The 19,934-nt window shown below is 35.5% G+C and overlaps 1 protein-coding gene and 1 pseudogene across 1 annotated transcript; both read left to right on the top strand.

The window, feature by feature from the left end:
• Positions 1 to 237: 237 nt before the first annotated feature.
• LOC126590238 (probable polygalacturonase) lies at positions 238 to 6,786 on the top strand (annotated as a pseudogene).
• A 1,516-nt stretch (positions 6,787 to 8,302) lies between these two features.
• On the top strand, positions 8,303 to 11,210 carry LOC126588431 (UDP-xylose transporter 1-like). Its single transcript, XM_050253516.1, has 7 exons — positions 8,303 to 8,567; positions 9,052 to 9,195; positions 9,301 to 9,485; positions 9,582 to 9,649; positions 9,740 to 9,872; positions 10,020 to 10,181; positions 10,605 to 11,210. The coding sequence occupies exons 2-7, from the start codon at positions 9,075 to 9,077 to the stop codon at positions 10,965 to 10,967; spliced, it is 1,032 nt and encodes a 343-aa protein (XP_050109473.1). The 5' UTR covers positions 8,303 to 8,567; positions 9,052 to 9,074; the 3' UTR covers positions 10,968 to 11,210.
• Positions 11,211 to 19,934: the final 8,724 nt, after the last annotated feature.

Genomic DNA, 19,934 nt, shown 5'->3' with positions numbered 1-19,934 from the left:
ATCTCTCCTGGTCGAATCAGGAAAGCTTAATTATTAGTGAAGTTATTTTTTTTTTTTTTGTCAAACGATAGAAATTAATAAAGTAGGATCCTCTGCTTATTTTCACGTGGTAACGAAGGAGATTTGTATTGTGCAGCTTATTTATATATATATATATATATATATATATTTCTATTTTTGCACCTTTACATGTTAATTACTAACATCAAATAATACCAAAAAAAATTGTATGAATGTAGAAAACCGATTTCGGGCACAGTCGAGTACTCTGCCATTAACTGTAGAAAGCATAGTGCTCTTTTGACTGATTTTGGAGCCGTTGGCGATGGAAAAACTTCCAACACAAGGGCCTTCAAGGCGGCCATTGATCATTTAAGCCAGTTTTGCATCTGACAGTGGAGCGCAGCTTATTGTACCACCGGGGAGGTGGCTCACTGGAGCTTCAACCTCACCAGCCACTTTACCCTCTTCCTCCATGCCGTTTATTCTTGCAACTCGGGTCTGAATTTCTTGCCCCTTTTTGTGTGATTTCTTCAGTTTTTTTTCTGCTTATTTTTGTATAGTTCCGTCTTTGTTTGTTTATATATGGTTGACATCATACGATCAAATTTCATGCTTTTTATGCGATATTCCTCTAATTTATTGTGTGTGTGTGTGTCTATATATATATATTATACGTACGACGATTAATCACCTTTATATCATAGAATTAGCTTATAAACTTAGTTTGATTGTAATTACAAATTTACAACCAATTAAGCATATATTTAAGTAACAAATACCTAAATGCATAACGCAAGTATATGTGTACATGCTATGTATATATTGTGAGTTGTGATGGTGAAGTTAAATGAAACTGAAGCATATCAACGTAATATGGTCTATATATAATTGGAAAACGTATGGTGATTGGACAATTGTGTAATCAATTTTTCTTCAAATTTGAATTATTAGATTGTAATCTTCCTTGATTTCCTTTCTTTCTATCTGACCATCTTTTTCATATAAATTTACGAACTATTTACTATTTACCTTTCTTTATTGAGCTTATTCTTTTCCCATCCTAATGAACAGGATGAGTCAGAGTGGCCTCTTCTTCCAGTACTGCCTCATATGGGAGAGGCAGAGATGCTCCTGGTAGAAGGTTCAGCAGTCTCATCTTCGGAACAAACCTCACCGACTTGAATTACCGGTAACAACTGCACAATTGACTGCCAAGGTGCTTCTTGGTGGGAAAAGTTCCGCAAGGGTCAACTGAACAACACCCGACCATACATGATTGAGATTATGTACTCTAATCAGATCCAAATTTCCAATCTTACTTTGGTCAACTCTCCTTCGTGATTTGTCCATCCCATTTACAGCAGGTTTGACCATTTTTTTAGCTAATGCACGTAATCAGTCACATCAGCACATGATATTACGTGAGAGTGTGTCCGGCACACTGAAATATTTCCACTGTACACAATGTGGCCGACATTGTGGTTTTTATCTTTCAGCAATATAATAATCCAAGGGCTAACAATCCTTGCACCAATTGACTCTCCCAACACAGATGGGATAGACCCAGGTTGGTTAAGTTGCTTATTCTTTGTTCTAGCTCTTGGTCATTAGTGTTTAATTGAAACTTAGACATAGTTAAATAACTATATATCTATCTACAATCCTTTTGTTTGGCTTCCTTTTTAGATTCTTATTCACAAACTAGAATCGAGGACTGCTACATAGTCTCGTGAGATGACTGCATAGCAGTAAAGAGTGGAAATAGAATTTTACGGCTTAATTTTCCATGTATTGCATAATTGGGAATATATTACATACAATCCTTGTTCTCCAAGGTAAAACTAAAAAAGGACAAAAGAAATATCCTTCCTAATAAAGGACTCTAATATTTACACAATATTTACATTCCTATTCTAAAACTAACTCACGCAACACTCCCCCTCAAGTTGGAGCATAGATGTCACACATGCCCAACTTGACAAGTGAGTCACCAAAAACTCTTCTACACACGGCATGAGTGAGAATATCGGCAAGCTGTTCTTCTGAGTTCACAAATGGTACTGACACAATCTTCTTCTCGAGCTTTTCCTTAATGAAATGTCGATCAACCTCCACATGCTTCGTTCTGTCATGTTGTACCGGGTTCTCTGCAATTTCTCGTGCCGACTTATTGTCACAATACAACTTTATAGCCTCCTTTGGTTTGAAACCAAGACCCCAAAGCAACTTACGTAACCAAAGAACTTCACACACTCCATGTGCCATACCTCTGAATTCGGCCTCTGCAGAAGACCTAGACACCACATTCTGTTTCTTACTTCTCCAAGTAACCAAATTTCCACCAACGAACGTAAAATATCCAGAAGTAGAACGCCTATCAGTCACATCACCGGCCCAATCAGCATCAGTGAACCCCTCAATTTTTAGATGACCAGAATTTCTATACAAGATTCCTTTCCCTGGGGCGGACTTTAAATACGCCAAGATACGCATAACAGCAGCCATATGATCCACACTTGGCGAGTGCATAAACTGACTCACCACACTTACTGCATAGGCTATATCTGGACGGGTATGAGCTAAATAAATTAGTCTTCCTACCAGTCTCTGATATCTGCCTTTATCCACTGGTTCTTGATCCGGATAAATCCCTAAGTGATGTTTCTCCACAATAGGCGTATCCACAGGTTTACACCCAAGCATACCTGTTTCCTTTAACAAATCAAGAACATATTTACGCTGAGACAAGAAAATACCTCTAGATGACCGAGCAACTTCCACGCCAAGAAAATATTTCAAATCTCCCAAATTCTTCATCTCAAACTCGGCGGCAAGGTTTTGTTCTAGCTTCATCATCTCTTCTAAATCATCACCTGTTATTATCATGTCATCCACATAAATAATTAAGGCTGTCACTTTACCACTTCCCCGTTTCACAAATAATGTATGATCCGAGTGACTTTGATAATACCCAATTCGTCTCATAACTTGGGTAAATCTACCAAACCACGCACGAGGCGATTGCTTAAGTCCGTAGAGTGACTTTCGCAACCTACATACTCCGGTTTTCCCTCCGGCATCGTACCCCGGAGGAAAATCCATATATACCTCTTCTTCCAAGTGCCCATGAAGAAAAGCATTTTTCACATCAAACTGTTTTAGTGGCCAATTCAAATTTGCAGCTAAAGAAATCAGAACTCGTACTGTATTCATCTTCGCTACTGGAGAAAATGTCTCCTGATAATCAACACCATAAGTTTGAGTATAGCCTTTTGCTACTAACCTTGCTTTATACCTGTCTACCGATCCGTCTGCCTTGTATTTGATCGTAAAGACCCATCTACACCCAACAGGTTTCTTTCCTTTAGGTAGCTCCGTTACCTCCCATGTATCATTCTTATGTAGTGCCATCATTTCCTCATCCATCGCAGCAGCCCATTTAGGATCCTTCAAGGCCTCCTCAACTCGGGTTGGTGCTTGGATTGCTTCCACATTGTTTACCCAGGCTTGACGTTCTGGTGCAAGGTTTGAGCATGACACATAATGAGCTATTGGATACTTCACTTTTCCTTCAGGAGAAAACCTGTCAGGAGGAACACCACGATTTTGCCTTGGCGGCAACTTATATGTACTCATAACATTATATGGATTAGTTACATGAGCATCAGTAGTACTTACCTCAGAAATATTCAGAGAAGACATATTGGGTGGCACTATTGAGCTTGAGAGAGAAGGGGTTGCGGGTTCGGTAGCTAATGGTTGCTGGAGCGGTGGAACTGTTTCGGCAACTCCCTGCTGACACTCTACATCGCACTCGGCAATATGTTGTTGAGAAGACTCAGCTGGTTCGGTGCTACCTGGCTGAATGATACTCACATTCTCGGCAGTTTCTTGCTGAGAGCTTTCACAACTGTTTTTGTCGATAAATACTCCCCCTGAGCTACATATTTCCAACCACCCAAGATCACCACTCATATTCTCCCCCTGGTGATCGGAAGGTGATGGAGTCGAATCATAAAAGATCTCAGATTCAGAAAAGGTAACATCCATAGTTACATACATATGATGAGTTTCAGGGTGGTAGCACTTATACCCTTTCTGTTGAGGAGCAAAGCCCAGAAAAACACACCGGTGAGGACATGGATCGAGCTTACTACGATGAATCTTGTGAATATGAACATAGGCTACACACCCAAACACACGAGGAGAAAGAGTATTAGTTGATACTACTGGAACAAATTCTGTCAATACTGGGAGAGGTGTACGAAAATCCATAACCCGGGATGGCATACGGTTAATCACATACACGGCATAGGTGATAGCTTCAGACCAGAACCGTTTAGGTACAGATGCACCAATGAGCAAGGCACGAGCAGTTTCCAGGATATGACGGTTCTTTCTTTCAGCAACCCCATTTTGTTGTGGGGTATGAGGGCAAGTAGTCTCATGTAGAATTCCTTGATCCCGAAGAAAGCCGGACAACTCGGACCCAATATACTCACCTCCATTATCAGAGCGGAGAACCTTAATAACAGAGGAATATTGTGTTGTAACCATTTGAGAGAATGATCGAAACACCATACCCACATCACTTTTATTCTTCATCACATAAATCCAAGTCATACGAGTGCAATCATCAACGAAGGTAACAAACCATTTAATTCCAGACAAAGTACTAACAGGAGAGGGACCCCAAACATCAGAGTGCACAAGTTCAAAAGGAAACAATCTTCTATTCATACTAGGAGGAAACGAAACGCGATGACTCTTCGCGAGAATACATACCTCACAATGTAAGTCTGATTCTTTTATTTTATGAAATAAACTAGGCAACATACGCCTCAAATACCCAAACGAAGCATGTCCTAACCGACGATGCAATAACCAAACTTCATGTAAATTATTGGTACGGGATGCTCGAACTGCATTAGCTCTGCCAGAAACGACATCATCCACATAATATAACCCCTCTCTCTTAATGCCACGCCCAATTATCTCCTTGGTCTGAATATCCTGAAGCAAACAAAACAGTGGATACATAAGTACAACACAATCTAATTGCTCAGTAACTTGAGGAATAGATAACAAATTATGAGACAACGAAGGAACAAGCAGGCAGTGATGAAGGGAAAGGGCTGGCGTGAGGTTCACAGTGCCGGCCCCCAAAACCGATGATGTTGTTCCGGTAGCAGTTGCAATACACTTCCGTGAACTAGTTGTCATACTAGTAAATAAATTCTTATCAAAAGTCATATGATCGGTTGCACCCGAGTCTAGAATCCAACCCGTATTCACCATTGTAATAACTCACGAGATAGTAATACACAGCAATCACAACACCACACCAATTATAGAACCACACGCTGCAAGAAAACACACAGAGTTCTCGTTCCAAAATTGCAATTCACACGGCAGAGCAGCAGACTATCCTCAAATTGCTTAAGTACAGCAATAATTCATGTCAAAAAGAAAAAAAAAATATTGAAAGTAAGAAGTCAAGGCAACAATTGAAAGCTTCAATTGCCACCAAGAATCCACGCTGCAATCCAGACAAAAGGCACAAAATCCAAGGTGCTACAATCCACACGGCATAGCCAGAAGCTAATACATGGCACGACCAAATTGTTACAGCAACTGAACACAGTACACCATACACGGAACAATTGCAAAAGCACACAGCACCACACACGACAGCAGCAAGATCTCACTGCTGCAAATCCAATATACACGGCACAATTCACAGCACCCACGATTTTTGATAAAACACAACTTACGGTAACAGCAAAACAAAGCTGCTGCAATTTGAATAGGCACGGCAGCAGCAAAACAAAGCCTGCTATAATTCCAACAGTCACGGCCCAACTGATTTCTGCAAGAGGCAGCGCAGGAACAAGTCGGACAAGCACAGCAACGGAAGAAAAATATCGTTTTACAGTTTCTAGGGTTACGGCAACTTGGCTCTGATGCCAAATAGAATTTTACGGCTTAATTTTCCATGTATTGCATAATTGGGAATATATTACATACAATCCTTGTTCTCCAAGGTAAAACTAAAAAAGGACAAAAGAAATATCCTTCCTAATAAAGGACTCTAATATTTACACAATATTTACATTCCTATTCTAAAACTAACTCACGCAACAGTGGATGGGACAAATACGGAATAAAAGTTGGTATCCCAACGGAGCACCTTGTGTTCAGAAGACTCACCTGCATTTCACCTGACAGTGCTACCATTGCTCTAGGCAGTGAAATGTCCGGTGGAATCAGAGATGTTAGAGCTGAGGACATCACAGCCATTGACACTCAATCAAGTGTGAGGATAAAAACTGCAGTAGGAAGAGGAGCTTATGTCGAAGATATCTATGTAAGAAGGATAACCCTGAAGTCTATGAAGTATGTTTTTTGGATGACTGGCTCTTACGGGTCACACCCGGATCCCGGCTTCGATCCTAAAGCATTGCCTTTGTAATCAAACATCAACTACAAACAAGTTGTGGCTGAGAATGTTACTTATTCGGAGAGACTGGAGGGAATTCCTAATGATCCTTTCAAGGGGATATGCATTTCTAAAGAGTGACCGAGAAGCCAAAGAAATTGCAATGGAACTGCACTGATGTTCAGGGAATTACAGGCAATGTGACTCCAAAGGCGTGCGATTTGTTGCCGGAGAAGCAAGAAGTAGTTGGTTGTGCTTTCCCTGATGATAGGTTGGCAATTGAGGATGTGAAGTTAGTGGCTTATTCTGCAAGTACCCCCTTATTCTGGGAGTTTTTATTATGAGTTTTTATTTTTTTTCTTTTTAACATGTTATACGTTCTAGCTACAATATGATGCTACATTGAGCTAGATGGTCAGAACACTAGCTTAAGATTCAAGACTGCAGTACCATGCATATACATATATGACTTTCATATTCATGAAATAAAATGCTTATCATCCCAAAACCCGCATGATGTTCTAAGATTTTGAAAGGTAAGTTTATTTGTCCATTTATATGCATGCCTTGGTGGAGAGATTTTTCAATGTAACCGGCACATAAGGTGGTACATCACATGTCACTATACAAGTGATGGGATTTGTGTGTTAAAAAGCTAATAACTTAAAAAATAAAATTTCCCACCACCTACATAAAAACATATGATGTATCATCCGTATTCCCGTCACAATGAAAAATTTCTCGCCGTGATGTGTGATGCTATAAAAAGGGGCAAATGATGGGCCAATATTTTCTTTTCTTTACACAAAATTTGGAGTAGGACTAAAGTTTCTACCTTCACCAAACACTAATTGAGGTTGAGAGTGCCAAACAATTTGCTTGCAATTGCAGATACCTCACCCTCATAAAAGAAACGTTTCAACTCACCGTCCTGGCTTGTTTGCCAAGACTTTAATAATATTTTTCCACCATTGTCATGGTGTGCAAAGCAGTTTATAAAAGAAAATCCATTTGGTCTAAAACACCCTTTCCCTCCCACCAAATATATGAACACGATCCGTCTAATTATAGACTTGATAAGTCAGTCGCCAATCATTACTGGCTAGCTAGAAGATGCGCAACATCACGAATTGTTGAATAAAAGGTCAAAATGAATTGACCATGGTAATTTTTGAACTTACGTCATGCCAAAATTCATATGAATTCGATCAATGAGCAAAAAAGATTTTTAGGTTCATTTTTTTGTCAAAAATGGGATTTTTAATTTGGTTAAAACATGTTTTTTTTTAATTAAATTATTCAAATTACTTGATCAGGAACATAATGAATCCTATTCATAACGTTCAAGTTAAAAATCATCTTCACATATGTAAAATAAATTACATAAGAAATATGAAACACGGTCACATTCTATGGTGAACAAAATTTCATATGTTCATCAAGGACTCTTTTCAACTCACTTTCCAATTAGGAAGTGAAAGGTTCATTTTGGAAGTTCATATTAATATCAGGTTGACATCTTAACGGTCGTTTTAATTTGACTGTCAGTTGCAAGGTTTGCTTATAGTTGCCGTTAACTTGCTTCTGGATAAACAGGAAAGGAACATGTTATAAATGGAATTTTAACGAAACACTTCCGGTATTGTTTACTTTTAACGAAAAACCACATTTTTACCTTTCCCTTGTACACTACACTTTTATTTGTCTATTTTCATTAAAACTAAAGTTTTTTTGAACTTTTCGTTAGTTTTCTTTATAAATAAAATATCCAAATATTGTTTTAAATTTAACGGAGTTCGGCACCAACGACAAAAGTCGTCTAAAATAAAAAGGGTGCAAAACCTTTGCATTCTTATAAAAATCCAATTATTGCCGCGACAATACTATTCTATCTCTCTTTTTCTCTCTCTTTTCCTTTCTCTCTGAGTTCGTGGTTTAATTAAAGCTTGGTCGTTCATATCCAACTCCACCATCAGTTTGTAAAGCTAGGGTTATATATATGTATCATTAGCAACTCATAATTGGCACATTTGATCATCTCAAGAGGTTGACCAGTAACCTTGATCACATTTGTTGCAATTGGTTTTCTTTGCTGAGGTTTCTGGGGCTCTTAGACTCCCATCAGGTTTTCTGGTTTCATTAGCAACTCATATCGTCTTTTTTTCTTTTTCCTTATCATATTCTAATCCAGTTTTTACTCATATAATAGTCAAAGAAGGAACTCTTATGGTCGTTTTCACGTTATGATCTCATTAGTTCTACATGTTTTTTTTTATTTGACAAAGTGATATTACTGCATATAATTCAGAAGTGTGATGAAGATGATGGTGTAAATTAACCAAGTTGATCAATATTAAATTAAGAAGGTAGCTAAAGCTTACCAATTAGTATTATCATTAGACCGTGTAGGTTGGCAAGTCATACATTGTATTAAAATTTCCTCATTAGTGTACTTTAGAAATGATAAGTTTCCAGCAACCGTTCATTAGTTATATAAATTTCAATTGCAAGCAGCACTTGACATAGTTTGGAAAAACATATTATATTAATACTGGTACGTAATTAGTTCTCAAAACTATATCATAATCCTCTTTTTCTTTTCATGATAGAATATACATCATCACTGAAGATCATGGGAGAAATGGCTGGATTCCAATTGGGCGTTATTGGTGCACTGTTTCTTTCAGTGGCATCGTCCGTCTCTATTGTTATATGCAACAAAGCTTTGATGAGCAATCTCGGCTTCCCTTTTGGTAATAACTCAAATTTTCTTTTCTCATTTGATGATAAACTAAATTTTCTTTTGTCATTTCAATAATCTTTTTTTTTTTTTTTTTTTTTTTTTTTTTTTTTTGTAGCAACGACGCTTACCAGTTGGCATCTGATGGTAACATTTGGCACCCTTCATGCGGCACAACGTCTCAAATTTTTCGAGAGTAAGTCAATTGACATGAAGACTGTCATGCTCTTTGGCATTCTTAATGGAGTTTCCATTGGATTGCTAAACTTGAGCCTCGGATTCAATTCCATTGGATTCTACCAGGTAATTTAATTTAGTTTTAATTTTAGGTCACCTCGAGAGTGTCATATGTTCTGCACAATTGTCTTTGTTATAACATTTTGGATTCTGTTTTTGCAGATGACCAAGCTTGCAATTATACCCTTTACTGTGTTATTGGAAACTCTTTTCCTTAAAAAGCAATTCAGGTATTATGCATTTTTAAATGGAAGGTCCACAAGTTTATATATATATATTTCAAAATTAGTAACCCTTTTACTTTTATCTAATTATTGCAGCCAGAAGATCAAGTTTTCTCTCTTCTTATTAGTTGTTGGAGTTGGAATTGCCTCAGTGACAGACCTCCAGCTCAATTTTGTTGGAACGATTCTCTCTCTTCTAGCCATCGTAACAACCTGTGTTGGACAAATTGTATCCTTCGTATTCTTTATTTTATTTTATTGTATATCAATTTTTTTTTTTTCCAACTACCATCTATTTTCCAAGTCTCTTTTGGGCAGGTCATCTGGCTCAGTTGCTTGTAGAACAAGTTAATTCTTAACTAAGTTTCCAATTTAGCTAACAAACACAATACAGAAAAGGCTCAATGTCTCCTCTACTCAGCTTCTCTACCAATCAGCCCCTTTTCAAGCAGCTATTCTTTTTGTATCAGGCCCTGTGGTGGACCAGTTCCTTACCAAGCAAAATGTTTTTGCCCATAAATACTCTTCTATAGTATTGGTAGGTACATTCTCCTTTACATATATTAATTGCAATTTATATTCCATGATTGATTTCAATTAAACATAGTAACTCTTCTTATTTGTAATCTGGCAACATATATAATATGTCAAATTGATTAATATAAGAGGAATTATGATTATGATTGATAATGTGGCAACATATATATATATATATATAAACATCTTAAGGCTGCTTAAGAAGAAAATGAGCTAATGAAACATGTTCACGATTAATGGTTCTAATTGATATAAAATATGACACTGTAACATGTCAACCTATTTAACAAGAGAAGTTGCTCATCTAGATGATAAAAATACATACGATTGAATGTTCTCTTGATAGATTGTTTGATATTATAAAATTGACAAGAAGATATTATTCTCACATATTTTTACATTATTTTTTGTTTTTTGTGTGCAGGTATTCATCGTACTTTCATGCCTGATAGCTGTGTCTGTGAACTTCAGCACCTTCTTAGTAATTGGCAAGACATCCCCAGTTACATATCAAGTGCTAGGTCACCTCAAGACATGCCTTGTTCTAGGGTTTGGCTACACATTACTTCATGACCCCTTCACTGAGAGGAATATAATTGGAATTCTGGTTGCCATTTTTGGGATGGGATTGTATTCATATTTTTGTGCCCAGGAAAACAAGAAGAAACAAGCTGGTGGTGACGTCTCATTGGGATCTCCGATTAAAGGAAAGGATGGCACTCCACTTTTGAGCCAAGATAATGATACCCATGAGGTTAAGAAATCAACTAAGAACTCTCTTGTTTGATTGATAAGAGTTTTAGATCATATGATTTCATGTATGTGTATTATTGCACTCTGAATTTTCAGTCTTATTAAAGTAAGACATTTTGATTGGTGTAAATGGTTTTTGTCTTTACTTTTTTTGGTCCAGAAATGGGGGTGGGCAAGTCCCAAACCCTTGTCATTGGCGTAAGGTAAAGTGCTCTGCCACTAGAGGTCGTAAGTTGTTTTATTCTTTGAATTAATAAATTTACCCTTTACATATCAATTTTTTCTTCTTCTGTTTTTGTTAGGGAAATCGTTTTCGCAGGTCCTTCAATTCTGAATTTTTTAAATCAAACATGTATAGCTTTAAGACTTTTGATTAAATATTCTTTTACAAATTTTTAATTAAAAAATATGTTCTTTGTTATATTCAATTTACCAATTAATTCACAAATGAATTAATATCACAAAACTACCAAAACTCCTCAACAAGACTCACTCGGATTCATCGGCCTTGGGAATGATTTGCGGACGATGTGCTAAAAATTGCTCCTGTTTTTTCAGATTTGAAGCTTAATTTTGGTCCTTGATTATGCAACGGGGTTACCCATTGTTTAGCTAAGTTTGCTTTGTCTATTAATAATGCACTAATTTGGACTGAGGAGCCTCCTACTCTTATTCAGAAGCTTCTTCTCCAAGACAAATGTAACTCTCACTGAGTTTGCTTCAATATAATCATTTCCTTTCAAAAAATAAAAAATAAAAAATCTTATCTTATAAAAATTGGTTTCAAAAGAAATTTTTACTCAAATAGAAAAGTTTTTAAATTCTAAAAAATTACAACAAAGATTCTATTCACATCTAATTATAAGAAATGATAAAAGCACGCACATATGTCTAAATATAACGTCCCAATACCAAATTATTGGTACGTTATACAATATTCCTAAGTTGGGTACGTATTTGTATTTTAGTATGTTATAAAATATTAATTTAGGTACACTATGTAATTCTTTATTGGTAAATACCAATACCAAGCTATTGGTACGTTGTGCTATCCTAATTTTGATACGTATAAAAATATAATGGTACATTATGTGTAACCCTAAAAAATATAAGTTTTCATGTTAAAATGTTGTACTAAAAATATTCTATTAATTCTTTCTTTTAGCACAACGATATATTAATTCTTAACAACTAATTCTTGGAATAAGGACTCATATTTTACAAAAACGAAAAAGAGAAACAAAAGAAAAGGAAAGGAGTTAGTTCACAGTTTTCTCAATCAATTGTTACACAATTCAAAAAAAATTCAATTGCCATGAATTTAGGACGATTTCTGTTTTCATACGAACTCTTATATTCTTTAATATATATATATATATATATATATATATATATATATATATATATATATGTATATATAAATGTTTAGTTGGAAATTAGAAAAATGACATGAATAAAGGTGGAAGCACTCTAATTAAAAGTTGAAAACCCACAAATGTTTAGAAAATGTAAATTTTGAATGCTTATGTCTAATTTCCTCTATTTCTATTTCTTCTTTTCTTTTTGAACAATCTATTTCTATTTCTGGTACTTGAATTGCATAAGTTTGAAGGTTGTTGTACCTCTATCTCTATATATAAAGCCAACACTGTTGTGAACAGTGTTTTTTGGGGTTACAAGTTTCACCAAAATAAGTGGATAAAAATGCCCCCAAATAAAAAAATTCAAAAGCAATCCAAAAAAATGCACCAAATATTGCATGGGTATTTTCGTCATATAAACAGTGTTTTTTAGTAATTAATTCTGTTTCTACAGTTTTTTTTAATAGTTTTTTTTTTAATAATTAGTACCTCACAATAGGTTATCAATAATGTGATTCAATCAGTTGTTTATTAAATATTATTTTCTCTATTTTTAAACACGTTTAAAACATCTTAAGAGGCGTGTAGTGCCGGTTATAAAAAAAAAGGTATTTCGCACGCACATAATAATGTGATTCAATTAGTTGTCAAATGATTTTTTTTTTCTGAACAAACGATATTATTTACACTAAGGGAGAGGGGCAGGCACCTCACAATGGGCTTGCAATAATATGATTTAATCAGTTGTTTATTAAATATTATCTTCTCTATTTTTAAACCTATTCAAAATTGTTGGAAATGTGCCCTAAAGTCAATCATATGATGATACTTTACGGACATTTCACATGTTAAACTAATATAGTTTAGCATAAAGGGCAAAGATTATTATTTAAAGCCGTCTCATATAAATGTTTATGTTTAAATGATAAGTCTAAGGAATATGTAATTGGGAGAATGTGATATAAAGAAGTTAGATTCATGAGGTCATTCTCTTTCGTAGACATATCCTAAACATTCATAATCATAGGATTGCCAATTGGGAATTGACTGTCCGTTAAGATCAGTACATGGAGAAAGTGACTAGTCTCGAGTCATTGGTGTGACTGACACCAAGACAAGCATGTAGGACGCGATCAACAAAGTTCTCATACTCATGTCACATGAAAACTCATGGTTGGGATAATGCAAAGTAGTCATTTGACCTGAGGCATCATAGTTGTCTTATGGTTAAATCATTGATCTTTGACTATGTCAAGGTCACTTCGTCAAAGGGTGTCCACGACATAGTTGGGGTTAAGCCACTTAGCCATAGAGGCAAGTGAATGCACAACAAGGGATCTCTAACCTTCAAATCGTTTGAGGGAGAATACACTACAAGAAAACATGGCTTTTGTGACGACTAACATTCGTCACATAAATATGAAAAATCGTCACATTCGACTATATGTGACGAAATTTCAGTGTCACAATTAGCGTCACCTATACAGCGTCACTGATAGTTTAAGTGACGAATATTGGAGTTGCCACATATTTTTCTTTTACGTGACGCTTCTTCCGTCACTTATTATTCTAATATGTGACGAAATTAGCATCACAAAATACAAATTTCAATGACCTATGTTTTTCGTCTCATATCAGACTTATAAGTCATGCTTTTTGGGTCACTCAATATGATCCCAGAATTATATAATTACACTAAGTGACGCTAAAATCGTCACATATTCTTTTGATGGGTGAAGTGGCTTATGTCACATATGTTATAATCAAATAACTATTTAGGAATAATATTTGAGGAATCCATTACTTATTCGTGTTTTCGTAATCTAGAATAGCAACTCATAACAATTATAAGGTAATACTTCCCATTTTCATTAATCAACAATTAAACCACATAAGTTCGAATATGTTCAACAACTATACATCCAACAAAATAACATAAACATCCCAAAAACAATCTAACCCATAGTGACCTATCTTAATAATAGCAATTTGTGAAGAAGGGTACCAAGGCCTATACATGGACCGTTTAAGGTACTAACTAACAAAAGAAAAGTCTAAGACACATTGAGGTGCTAACAAAAATGTCTACCATGTGCATACTTAACTAATAACAAAAGACATAACTATCGAAATCATTCTTTTTCCGAGTAATGTTTTTCCAGTTCAGAATAAACATTTTCACTAGATGAGTTATTACCATCAGATTCCTTCAAGTTATTGTTGGTCTGCCCCTGACTTGCAGCCAAAAAAGCCATAATTTTTTATGCCAAGGTTTCATCATCATTTTGTAAATCCAACCGAGCTCTCAATTATTCATTTTCCTGTTGCAATTTGAGGAAACCATTTGATAGAATCTTGATCTGATCTCTCATATCAGTTAACTCAGAACTTGAAGACATAGAAGAAACACAACTAAAGGTATACGTACGAGGAAAAAGACCTACACCATTAACAGATTTTCCCTTCCTTCCAAGGTTCTTAGCCATGATTCCAAATTCATCTTCCAATGGTACTTGTAGGGAATCGAATATAGTACCTTCAAGCGCTTCTTGGATTAGCTTCTCCTTAACTTCATTCTTCTTTTTCTTCATGTTATCCTTTCATATTAAAATACAAACAAATAAGTTTCTTTTGTTTCAAACATATCAGCCACAATATGCTTAAGAAAACACCACTTAAATACTTGGATGTGATCCTGAACTGATGTAGAAGCAAACCATTGGGTATAAACTGTCTTTACATATGATTTTGTAGTTTATGGTTCAATGTGTTTTACATAAGATTAGGCAACATACAACGTATAACCTTTAAAGTAGTTTATGTTTGAATGTATGTTAGATATAACCTTTTAGCTTCTATCTAGTTATATTTAGTTTTTTTTCAATTCAATCTTGCATGTTCACTTTATTTTTGTTTCCTAAATTGTATCATGTCAAATTTGATTTTTTTTTTAATCTCCATCTCCCTTAAAATGACACAAATGATAAGTTCGTGAATGACTTACATATTTGTCCCGGGCAACATCATTTATCCACTAACCGTTCTTGTCATTATGGAGAGCCCCCCAATTGTCAATCACAGATAATGGATTTCCTTTCTGCTCAATAATGCAGAAACATACATTAGAATATGTAAATTCCATAATGAGTATAATAAGTAATTTAATTTCATTACCATCTGGGCCTTCCTAACATGTTGGATAAATGGCCTTGCCCCTCCATTGTGGTGATACTTCTGTGTCTTCCTATTATCAACATTTTGCCTTGAAAGCTCCTACATTACACATTTGGTACATGACATACAAAAGAAGATTTAGTTAGCTATACATGTGTACAATTTGGAAAGTTTCAAGCTCTCAAACTTGTCATATATAACGTCATGTATTTCAGTTGTACATATTCATTCACCTTAGATGGTTATCTCACCTCACCTTCTATATTCTCTCGGTCAACAATGTTAGAAACATCACAAGCTAAGTAGAGAGAAACATATAAACACCAAGCTTAAGGAAATTGAATGGAAGATACTCTTTCTTCTACCAAGGGCATTAGGCTAACACAGTTAGTCAAATGAGTATATGATAATCATTTTCAAACATTAAATTTTAACTCCAAATTATCTAAGTTTCAAGAAGTAACAGTCAACAAACTTCAGATTTTAACTCAAAATTACCCAAGTGTAAAGAAGTAACAATCAATTTAACCACTAGGTGAAATTCATTAATGCATGTTAGGATATTTTTATTTCAAATATGGCTATCGAAACAATTAGATGATACGGGGTGACTAATGCTGCATATAACTTATGTTGCATGACTGATGATGCATACATATGGGGTGACTAATTATTAGACGATATGGGGTGACTGATTATTAGACAATATGGGGTGACTGATGCTGCATACTGACTGATTATTAGATGATATGGGGTGACTGATGCTGCATATGGATATTAAAAGATATGGGGTGACTGATGCTGCCAAATTTTATGTTTCCTCTTTCTATGGGATTCTCTATTAAGTCTAATCCTTTAATTTGAGGAAGTTTGACATCTAGATGACCTGTTGATAGTTGTGTGCTAGCTACTTGCTGCACTTCCTTAATTTAAGGAGTTATAGCTTTAGGGTTTATCAGGTTAGTAGGATTTGCCAAGGTAGGGTTGCTTGTAACCTTCTACCTCATTAAATATCCCCCCTTGTACATTCAATCAATCTATGAAAAATACATTCAAACAAACTTAAAATTTCCACAGAAATAGAGGTTATATTACTTTTGCCATATTCCTAATTCTAACCTAATTAAATAGGTGTTTGAGCAGATTTGAAAATTACAAGTAAAAAAGTGTGTGGCTGTATAGCCAAGTACGCTAAGATACATAAATCCTATCCTAACAAAATATAAATGTTATAGACAAACAACATGAGATCTTAATCACACTCAAAGAAACAAAATTCATATAAAACAAACAATTGAAACACTAATCGGTGGCCTGCAAAATGACACTAAGCAGATGAGTTCCATAAGAACAAATCAGATGAATAAAGCCACCAACTACAAGACAAGGAAAATCTCAATAAATAAAGGGAAAATAAGAAACAAAAAGTAACAAAGCCAAGATGTAGAAATTTTAGCCATAAATACTGAATTTAAAGAACGAACACAAAAAAAGTCTATGCATTTCACTTTGTAAGGATTAACCAGCCTACAACTAAAATGAAAATGAAGAAGCATATAAGGTAAGAGCTAGAATGCAAGAGTTATAACTAGAAACACTATGTTCGAAGAACACGACAAGTCACAATTTCACATTGGAAAATTAAGCAGATGACAACCAAAATAAAAATGAAGCATAAAAGGTTAGAGGTTCTTACCATAAAAATTGAATTTGTAGAACACGACAAGAAGTCTTCATGTTGAAAGAATTGGTTTCTAACTTGGATTTATACTAGAAAAGATTGTATAGAATACATACCAACAAGAGTGTAGTATTGTAAACATTATCACATAACCAATCCCAATGACTCTTTGGTCTCCCATTCCATATCATATCATTTGGAAGCTTAGCTCGTCCTCTTGCAGGTGTTCCACATGACAAGTAGTGTAGATGCAACCGGTGCCTAAACTGAGAGTACAACTTTGCCATCTTCTTGTCAACATATTTAATAACCTTCGGATGGGATAAGTCCACAACAAATAATCCCTATTGTTAAACATAAATATATGCAAGTGAATGCTTGAAATTACAATGAATTAATTGAATTAAATTCAAAACTCACAAGCAAACTTCTCTTGCAGTTTCTTCTTTTCTGAAGCTTGGACCTTAAACCATCTCTCATAGCAAACCGGTGAATAAGTTCGAACAATATTCCTTATCTCGGACGTGAAAAAACCTAACACAACTGGATCACTTGGAACTTGATGTTTAAAATCAAAGATGATTGGCATCTTCAGCTCGTTATTGGCCTCTGAAATATCATGGACACCTTTCCCACATGACTTTCCACGAGTCATCTTTTTTGCAAAAAAATCAAAATCTGTCTCTAGAAAAATATACGTATCTCTAATCAATGTAATGTGTTGTTGAAAACTACGTTAATAAGGAAAAAGTAAATAATTGTAACTACCTTTCTTACCTGGGTTCTTTCTTACCTGGGTTAGTGTTTGTTGGCGAAGGTGCAGGTGGTGATGGAAAAGGTGTTGGTGGAGGAGGTGGTGGATGAGGTGCAAGTGCATCATTTGTAGGAGAAGGTAAGGGATCCCTCACCCACTTCACCCTCTTTCCTCGCGGAGGTGCAGGTGGTGGTGGAGAAGGTGGTGGTGGCGGAGGAGGTGGCAAAGGAGGTGGTGGTGGCGGTGCAAATGCATCATTTGGAGGAGGAGGTAAGGGATCCCTCACCCGCTTCACCCTTTTTCCTTGTTGTGTAGAAGTTGCCATCTAAATATGAAACATAAAAGTAAATAACACAACCAAAATAATAATATATACAAACACAAACCATTATAAGCATAGTGACTATTTGTAAAATGATAGGCAAATATATTTACTATTGTAGGATAATAAACATTAATTTATAATGCATAGATCTCACCATAGTCATCAATTGTAATCATCATTAGTATCATTGGTTCCAACATTCTCCTCCTCATCCTCTTCCTCATCCTCATCCTCATCCTCTTCCTCTTCATTTTCTTCCTCCTCCTCCTCATCCCTCGCCCTAGCAATCTTCGAACCTCCTCGTTGTTAATATCAAAAGATTCAGGATCAACATCATCTCTACATAATGATATATCAACTTCATCGTCATTATGGACCCGCCTTGTAGAATTTTCAGTTTCATCTACATACTCATCATTGTCTTCGTCAGTGGCATTGTCCTTCTCCTCCTCATCATCATCTTTCTCAAGAACATCCCAAATGTGTATATGTTGTATCTTTTGCACAACTTTCCATGGATAACCCAATTTTAAGTCATCAATATAAAATACTTGATGTGATTGTTTAGCTAACACATACGGATCACCATCGTACCAACGATTATTTACATTTAATGATGTAAGATGATAATCTCGTATAACTTTTTTACCTCTTGTTTCTGTATTGTACCAATGACATTTGAAAAGAATCACCTTAAAACCTCTAGTAAATTGTACTTTAATGACATTAACTAAGATGCCATAAAAGTTACATGTTTCACCATTATGCGTCCCCGGCATCATAACCCTATATTTTGTGTTGTACGGTTTTGATCAACATGTCTGACCAAATATCGAATGCCATTCACAATACAACCTGTGTATTGGACAATACGTTGATTTGGACCTTGGGCTAATGAAAAAATCTCTTCACTAACCAATCTAGGCTCTTGATAATACAATGACGTGACCCGTTGCCTAAACCATTCTGGAAACAATTGTCTATGCCTTTGTTGTACATTAGCATGACTATCTCTTTCCAAAATCTCGATATGCTCACTACATAAATAAATAAAATGTAAGTGAAAGTTGTGGAATTATAATTATTTAAATAAATGTTCAACTATTACTATCACATACTTTCTAAAGTCTTCTATTTTGTCGCAATTATCTAAGATATACCAATAAGCCACTTCTATATCTTCCCTTGAAAGTTGAACCATTACATGAACACCAAATGGATGTGCTTTTTGAGCAAACACTGAAATGAGCGCATTGGGATTACTACCATCATCGTTTCTTTTTGGTCGGGTGAATTCAGTCTCAACTTCACATAAATACATTAAGCAAAAAGTTGAAGACTCGTATGCCAAGTGTGCTTCCACAATAGAGCCTTCAGGACGAGCTTTGTTACGAACAAATTTCTTGTCCAAACCCAACAATCTAGATAAATGAACAATTGTTAGTACGTAGAAATAAAAAAATTATGCAACTAACAAAAACATCATGGCCATTTACCTTTCTACAGGATACATCCATTGATATTCGACTGGTCCTGCCAATTTTGCTTCGCGTGGTAAGTGCACTGCTAAGTGAACCATGGGAACGAAGAATGCAGGCGAGAAAATTTTTTCTAGTTTGCACAATATGAGGACAATGTCTTCCTCCAATTTGTCAAGATCAGTAACAGTCAGAGTCTTTTCACATATTTGTTGAAAAAAAAACTAG

This window comes from Malus sylvestris, chromosome 11 (assembly GCF_916048215.2).
Source record: "Malus sylvestris chromosome 11, drMalSylv7.2, whole genome shotgun sequence".
Lineage (NCBI taxonomy): Eukaryota > Viridiplantae > Streptophyta > Magnoliopsida > Rosales > Rosaceae > Malus > Malus sylvestris.
The sequence above is the reverse complement of the archived record's forward strand: the minus strand, read 5'-3'. Positions and strand labels throughout refer to the sequence as shown.

Excerpts from the sequence above, each read along its gene's own strand:
- LOC126588431 (XM_050253516.1), top strand. The coding sequence starts at position 9,075 with ATGGGAGAAATGGCTGGATTCCAATTGGGCGTTATTGGTGCACTGTTT. Across the intron at positions 9,650-9,739 it reads TTCCTTAAAAAGCAATTCAG|CCAGAAGATCAAGTTTTCTC; the intron begins GTATTATGCATT and ends TAATTATTGCAG. Across the intron at positions 9,873-10,019 it reads CAACCTGTGTTGGACAAATT|CTAACAAACACAATACAGAA; the intron begins GTATCCTTCGTA and ends TTTCCAATTTAG.